The sequence below is a fragment of the Salarias fasciatus genome, chromosome 12 (genome assembly GCF_902148845.1).
Source record: "Salarias fasciatus chromosome 12, fSalaFa1.1, whole genome shotgun sequence".
In the NCBI taxonomy this organism is placed as follows: Eukaryota; Metazoa; Chordata; class Actinopteri; order Blenniiformes; family Blenniidae; genus Salarias; species Salarias fasciatus.
The window spans coordinates 20,720,730-20,728,482 of NC_043756.1; the positions used below are offsets into that span (position 1 = coordinate 20,720,730).

The 7,753-nt window shown below is 41.9% G+C and overlaps 1 protein-coding gene across 1 annotated transcript; it reads left to right on the forward strand.

Moving 5' to 3' along the window:
• The first annotated feature begins 1,238 nt into the window (after positions 1–1,238).
• psat1 (phosphoserine aminotransferase 1) lies at positions 1,239–6,666 on the forward strand. The gene is made up of 9 exons (XM_030104768.1): positions 1,239–1,390; positions 2,623–2,683; positions 2,810–2,879; positions 3,533–3,738; positions 4,698–4,870; positions 5,520–5,689; positions 5,792–5,920; positions 6,005–6,142; positions 6,228–6,666. Exons 1-9 carry the CDS (start codon positions 1,334–1,336, stop codon positions 6,328–6,330), a joined length of 1,107 nt encoding a protein of 368 aa, XP_029960628.1. The 5' UTR covers positions 1,239–1,333; the 3' UTR covers positions 6,331–6,666.
• Positions 6,667–7,753: the final 1,087 nt, after the last annotated feature.

Genomic DNA, 7,753 nt, shown 5'->3' on the forward strand with positions numbered 1-7,753 from the left:
AAGAAGGAACCAGGTGCAAAGTGAGTCACGTGAAGTGACAGAGCTACAGCCATAGAGTCCTGATCATTCAAAGGCAGCTTTTAAATGGAAGTAGATATCTATTAGCATACATCTATTTTTTTTCATCATTCTTTTGCAAATGTAGAAATGCTATCTACAGTTCCAAATCAAATTTGATTGGTGCCTTGTCTCATGTTATCACACAGTGACATTTGAATAATTTAGATTGATTTGAACTGATTGAAAGTCCTTTTTTTGTTCCACAGGGGGAAAATGCAGTGTTCCAGCAGCACGGAGAAAAGAAATATAAATGGAATAGAAATATGAAATGTGAAATTTACAAAGCCCAACCATACATAGAAAAATTTAATATAATTCAAATATGAATTTAGGCTAGATATAATTAAATAAAAGATGTAAGCTAAACGACATAATTAAATATAATTTAAATATAAATTTAAGACAGATATAATTAAATAACAGATATAAATTAATTATAATTTACATATACAACTAAGACAGATACGATTAAATAAATAACAGATATCCAGTAACAGATTAAAAATTAAATATAATTTAAATTAAGACAGGCACATATGCACACTATAACAATAATAACAGATATAAATTAAATGTAATTTAAATATACAGTTAAGACAGACACATATGTACAATATAATAGAAACATGTGAGAAACACAAGAAATATACACAGGAGTTTCACAGAGCTGAATAGATGATGGATGTTAATGGATGATTGCACGCGCCCCCTTGGAGAAGGTAAATATAAGTCAAGAGAGACTCATTTTCGCTCTCAAATGGTTGAGTACAGACCGTCCATATATGTGCATATCTGTGTAAAAAAAAAGATACATTAATGCAGACCAAACTGACACGTTTTCACTCTTTATTGGGAACTAAAAGGGACTTTTTTCATGTTACCTCATAATTTATCTTATTTGTCTACTTTAGTACACTTTATATTGATATATTCTACATTTCTCTCAAAACATGTTTAATTTGCAGAAGAGAGCAAATGTTTGATTAACCACCAGCTGACAAACAATTTTATGTTGAAAGAGAGTTGAACATCTAATTTTGATTGGATGGAAATTCAGTGGTAGATCCTGAGCCACGTGATGAAAACCCAAACTCTTTGCTCTGCCTCTTGAAGGCAGTCTCCACTTTTCAGGGTGTCCTTGAACGCAACACCGTGCACTGTGATTTCCACGCCGACGCCGAGCAAGGCAGGAGGAGCCGACCAGAGAGGGAAAACCATCCATCCACACGGCCTCCAGAACGTCCATCTGCACGCACCAGTCTGCCTTAAAATCATGGAGCCGAAACAAACCATCAACTTTGGTGCCGGACCTGCAAAACTACCTGAATCCGTGAGTTTGGATCTCTGTTTAGCGGCTAATTATGTGCGGGACTCGTCATCCATCTCAGAAACAGCTGTCAGGTAAAGGCAGAGCATCGGATCTCTCTGTGCTGATTGAATGGCAGACGCATGATCCAAACTGCTTATCTTATCGCGACTTTAAACTGTGTATTGTGCCTGTGTGGTTCAGCTGTGATCAGTCGTCGCAGACTGTCCGTGAACGCATCATCCTCGCTCCCTGTGTGGGAGCCTCCGCGTGCATTCAGCAGGATGAAAACTGTGTGTTTAGTTGCATCAGCCTCGTTTATTCATGCGGAAATCTGCTGCCTTTGTCGAGCCTCACTAACACCTGCAGACTCACCTCTAGATGGCGCTAAAACACACAGCTCTCATTTCACAAGCATGAACACAAACTGGGTCATTTGGCTGCTTCTGCACGCGCTGAGAGGTGTACAGTTTTATTCTCAAATGGTATTTAAAAGTGAAAAAACAAAACAATCATCTCATCTGAGCTTTTATTTGGGATCAGTCAAACTTGATCAATGTAGCCACTTTGTAATGAGGTACACAACATTTTTCAATCCACATAAACGGCACATGAAGTGTCCTTTACATTTGAATGAAAAGTCTGCGAAACTTTAACGGCAAATGTTTCCTGACTTTTCCCACAATATCAGTAGTGTCACATTTTTGTAGCTGAAAACTTGGGAGGACGTACAATTTGGTGCATGTTTTTCACTGTTTCTACAGGCTTTACAGGTTTTTTTGCTCTCAGCACATGGATCTTTTTCAAGTTTTCGTATGTTGATGAGCTGAGTAAAGATCACACAGTGGCGTAGTGGTTTGTCCTCTAGGCCTCACAAAAAAAGAGGTTGTTCCTAGTTCCAGGTTTGACTTGAGGGTGATGTTTGCATGTTTTCCCTGTGCATGTGTTCTGTTGTTTTGCTAAACTGAGAACATCCAGGACAGAGGATTGAACCCACCTACTTTAGTGAATCTTTAATTGCTCAGATAATCCGGAATTCATTTGACAATAATGATATAAATCTGAGTAACAGGAAAGTGCGGTTGATTTCAGCCTGTAGCCCTTGTTGATTGTTCACAGCAGTTTTTGATTTTTTTTTCTGCCTTGTTGTTTCCTGAACTTTGATTCTTAAACCTCTTCAAAATGGATCCATGAAAGTGTGATTAATGTTTGTGGCCTCTGATGAGAACTCTTTTGGTTTTTTTTATACCCTTCAGGTGATGCTTCAAGCGCAGAAGGAGCTCCTCAACTACAACAGCACTGGAATCAGTGTTCTTGGTGAGTGGAATTAGAACTGCGACCATCAAAAGTAATATCTGCATCAGTCATAAACATAAATGAATTGACATTTACTGAAAGAGGGAACATCCGTGTCATTTATCCTTCTTCTTCTGTTCCCATCAGAGATGAGCCATCGATCGTCAGACTTCTTAAAAATCATAAATAAAACAGAGAGTCTCCTGCGAGAGCTGCTGTAAGTCACTGGAACTCTGTCTTCTGTCGTAACACACAGACACTTCATCATTAACACTTTACATGTTTTTGTTTTACTGTGTGTGATTGGTGCTGATTTCATGAAGGCCAGTTACCTCATTGTCAACAAACTAGCATTGGCCTCAAAACCATGCTGTCATGTCGAGTTTGCAAAAACATTCTTAATTTAACAGCTTGGTGAGAAGTTTTTTTTTTATATTTTGCAAAAGAAGTCATCATTAAAATCGTCTTTCTGTAGAGATTGTTGTCATTTTTGGTTTTAATTCTTTGCGTTTTGCAACGATCTAGACAAGTATGTACTGTTTGGTGTATTTCGTTTTCAACTGCTTTCTGAGGCTTTTTATTGACTATTTTTGTGAAATCTGTTTGACAAGGCGCCGTGAGATTCGACCGTACCCTGAGAACCGCTCTGTCCGAGCTGCAGCTGCATTACTGCTTCCTATCAGCGCAGGCTTATCTCTCCTCCAGAGAGCTCTGTCCTTTTAGCTGAAGCACAGATTCTCTGCTCACATACTGAATTTTTTTTGTCTTTTTTTTTTAGATTCTACCCAGAAGTGAAAGAGAACTGTAAATTCCTACTGGATCATAATGATGCTGATATGTATTCATTAGCAGCATTTCTTTTCTCCACAGAAATATCCCCACCAACTACAAGGTGATGTTCCTGCAGGGCGGCGGGTCTGGGCAGTTCAGCGCCGTTCCTCTCAACCTGATCGGACTGAAGGAGGACCGGTGCGCCGACTACCTGGTGACGGGCACGTGGTCAGCGAAAGCGGCGAAAGAAGCGGAGAAATACGGCAAAGTGAACGTGGTCCACCCGAAGCTGGACAGCTACACGAGTAAGAGTTCCTCAGTACAAAGGCCGACTGTTACTGAACCATTGGTTTATCCAGCTAAAGAAAAAACAAAAACACTTGCAATCTTTACAGAACTCAGGCAGTTGCTTGGTTTTGTCTTTGCATTGGCGTTCAACTGAATGTTTTTCCAACACGGAAATAGTTTGTTTGGTCATTGGCATTCAGGCCGCGTTCCTACTGTCCCTATACAAACCCTGGCTGTCAACCCAGGCTGTTGCGTAATTAAACAATAGATCCAACGGCCGGTGAAAACCCCGGTATGTCAGCAGTCGTTTCCACGTGGTTGTCTGATTTCCAGTGAAGCACTCGTTTGTTTGACTATTTGAAGGCTGTTTTGAAGTAGGTTCAATCGGAGTGTGAAGTTTTTGTCATGGAAAATATACCCTTTTTTTTCTTTCTTACAATCAGTTCACAGAGATTAGAGACTGACTTTTTAGAGGAGATTTTGCACTTAAAAAAAACTTTCTAAATCCTTTGTGTATAGACTTCAATATTGTGATCTCCTACTAAATTAAGTTATCATAAATCTGAAATAATTCAACTTCTTTATGTTTGGTATGACTTTTATGCAAAACATGACCAGATGAATACTCTGTTACTCGGTCCTCCTGTCAGGCATGTTCTTGCAAGCAGCTGCTTCCATTTATAGAGCGAGCCTCTAAATTGTGTTGAAAAACTGGTTTTCGACTGAAGGGGGGTGAGGTTCATGTGTGTAATTGTGCAGAAAGCCACATATATTAGGATCAGGTTAATGCAGGAAGTTTCATCTTCACTGGCTGAAATCTTCAGATCTTAAGAATATCAGATATTGAATAGATTTCATACTTTCTTCTCCATGAGAAGGAGCATCTTTGACTTGGTATATTAATAAAGCGTCATCCCACAGACCCGCAGAAGTGTTTTTAATGCCATTGTTGTGCTGCTGCTGCTGCTCTCTCCAGAAATCCCCGACCCCAGCAGCTGGACCCTGAACCCCTCGGCCTCCTACGTCTACTACTGCTGCAACGAGACGGTCCATGGCGTGGAATACAACTTTGTGCCTGAAACGAACGGGGTGGTGCTCGTCGGTGATATGTCCTCCAACTTTTTGTCTCGACCAGTGGACGTGTCAAAGGTGATATAAAAATTTTGATTGCTTCTTCTAAACATCTAATTGAAAGAAGGAAAATTACACAACATCCATCTATCTTCTGCATTGCTTTAATCCTGTTGAGGATAATGTGAGTCACCACAACATCAGTGGTAAAATAAATACGAACTCCAGGTTTTATAGTCATCCAAATAACAGCGTGTCCACAACTAAAAGAAAATAACAAAAGAATGAGGTAAAGAAGAGTAGTAAAACTCGTAAATGTATCTCCGAGTCTTGTAAGTTTACTCTGAAATCCTCCAGTATAGTGACGTTAGTGTGCATACAGGTGAGAATATAGCAAAATAGCCAAATATCGTTGTGCGATACGGTGAACACGACCTTATAATCAAATTTCCTAATCAGATTTTTGGAGGCATTGGAACATTGGTTCCCACCAGCAGTGCATTAGTCCCTGGAGAAGGGGGTCAACTCAGTCTCACGGCAGTACGCGACATCGTGACGAAACCTAATCTATTGATTAGTGTCCAGGAACGCCACGTGCTCACAATTTTCAAATGAAACTCAAACTAATACATTTCGATGTGTGTGTGTGCGTTGTTTATTTATTTTTTTTTTATAATCATTATTATTATTAAATTAATTTTTTGACATTTGATCCCCGGCTGTGTAGTTCGGGCTGATCTTCGCCGGTGCTCAGAAGAACGCGGGCTGTGCCGGGGTCACGGTGGTCATCGTGCGAGACGACTTGTTGGGCCACACGCTGAAAGAGTGCCCCATCGTCCTGGACTACAAGGTGCAGGCCGAAATGAACTCCATGTACAACACGCCGCCTTGCTTCAGGTACTTTGCTTCAGTGTCGGAAGCTTCTTCTTTTCAAAAAAACCCCAGAAAAACCAAAATTGTACTTAAAGAAATTGCGTGTGTGTCGTTGCTTTGGTGCAGCATTTACATCATGGGCCTGGTGCTGGAGTGGATTAAGAACAACGGCGGCAGCACCGCCATGGATAAGCTCAACAAGCAGAAGTCCTCCATGATTTACGACATCATCGACTCCTCCGATGGCTTCTATGTGTGAGTGTCGCAGTTCGAAACGCGCACGCCGTGAAGCGTCGGCGCTGAACGCTAACGGCCCCGTCGCTGCGTTTCCCCCTGCAGGTGTCCGGTGGACACGGCCTGCCGGAGCCGCATGAACCTGCCGTTCCGTTTGGGGAAGAGAGGCGGAGACGAGGCCTTGGAGAAGGAGTTTCTGGAGGGGGCGTCCAAACGCGGGATGATCTCGCTGAAGGGACACAGGTCAGCCGCTCTTTTACTCAGCGTTGCTCTGTTTGACGGGTATGAGAGAGGAACAGTGTCATGACGCTCTCTGCTCGGCCGGCAGGTCAGTGGGAGGAATCCGAGCGTCTCTGTACAACGCCGTGACGCTGGAGGAGACCGAAGCCCTTGCCGACTACATGAAGGAATTCCTGAAAGACCACAAATGAAACCAGCTGTGCTGAAGGCTTCCTGCCACATGGTGGTGTTTCACCACTTCCGTACAGTAAAAGAGAGATTTCCTGCTAGTTAAGCTCCATGTTGGATGTGGACGGTTCACCTTCTTAGGCCTACTTTTTAACGCTGTGTAGATGAACCGCTGCTGTCGCTCGTGACGTCTTACATTTGTGTACTATAAAATCAAGGTTTGTGCGTTTTGGACAGGTCTGAAACTAAAAATGAAAAAAGGTGTAATGTTATTAGAGAACAGTGAATGTACATACTTGTTTTATTCCTGTTGTTCACGGTAGGTTTACACTCCAATAAATCTAACTTGGTAGAACTTATCTCTCTCGTGTCTCTCACTGGAAACTTGTTTTGGGTCTCCCCTTCTGATTTGCACATTTTTATTATAATTTTTTTCAAGACACTTTAACAGCAGATGAAAAACTCCATCCCCATCGTCCTCATAAACTGATAAGTGTCGATAAATTGAGCTGTTCTTCTGCAGTCATTGCTTTGTGGTGACTTTTCAACTGATAGTTCTTAAAGACGTAAGCATCATTTGCATTAATCCCACCAGGAATAATCCAAAGATAAAGAGTGGGGAATGTCACTCGGATATGTATACCCAGAGCTTTAGACATAGATCGTGCCATTTTCCTCCAATAAGCCTGGATGATGATTCAGAGCCATGATCAGCCACATCCTGTCCATAGTTTGCCCCAGAATGGGGTCTACTCTGATGTATCGGTGAGAAAAAAAACCTTTTCTCAGCAATCGGGTCATGAAGGTAAGGATTTTTATTTTCTAACTAATCTGCGTAAACCTACTCTTTTTCATCATCGCTGCACGTCAGTCTGGGAATATTTCACCGTCTTATCTGAGAGATTTTCAGCTTGCAGTGAAAAACGGTTTGTCCCTTTTCAGCTTGTTGTCAAGTTATTTCTCATCTGAGTTGTTCTTCGTGCCCGTGAGGTCGAGCATCTCAGTATGTGGGAGGGATGGGCTCCACCCGGCAGCAGCCGGACGGCTCCACGGTGGGAGAGGCCGCCCGCCGTCTGGATGTCCACAGGCTCTCTGCCGAGGCTGCTCATCAACGTGGCTCCCACGACCAGCCGGTCCTGAACTTTGACCTGACTGGAGGGAAAACAAAAGCAGCAGGAGTCGGTGAGAGAACAGATCCTCGGGACATCACTGCTTAAATTACAAGAACTCTTCCTAGGATTGTTTCACCGGGACTAAAATAGTTTTTGGACAGAGCATTTCTGTTGTGAGGGGATTGTGTGAGCTTTAGTTTAGTCTTTTTAACTTTCTGTGCTTGTGACCAGACGCACCACACTCACAAAAACAGATAATGGATAAAAGAGATTGAAGGGAACAGAGATATATCTGATGTAGTATCCATTCTAAACGAAGAAAAGTGATAAAATA

Coding starts and splice junctions, on each gene's coding strand:
- psat1 (XM_030104768.1), top strand. CDS start 1,334: ATGGAGCCGAAACAAACCATCAACTTTGGTGCCGGACCTGCAAAACTA. Junction 2,684..2,809: donor CACTGGAATCAGTGTTCTTG/GTGAGTGGAATT, acceptor TGTTCCCATCAG/AGATGAGCCATCGATCGTCA. Junction 5,690..5,791: donor AACACGCCGCCTTGCTTCAG/GTACTTTGCTTC, acceptor GCTTTGGTGCAG/CATTTACATCATGGGCCTGG.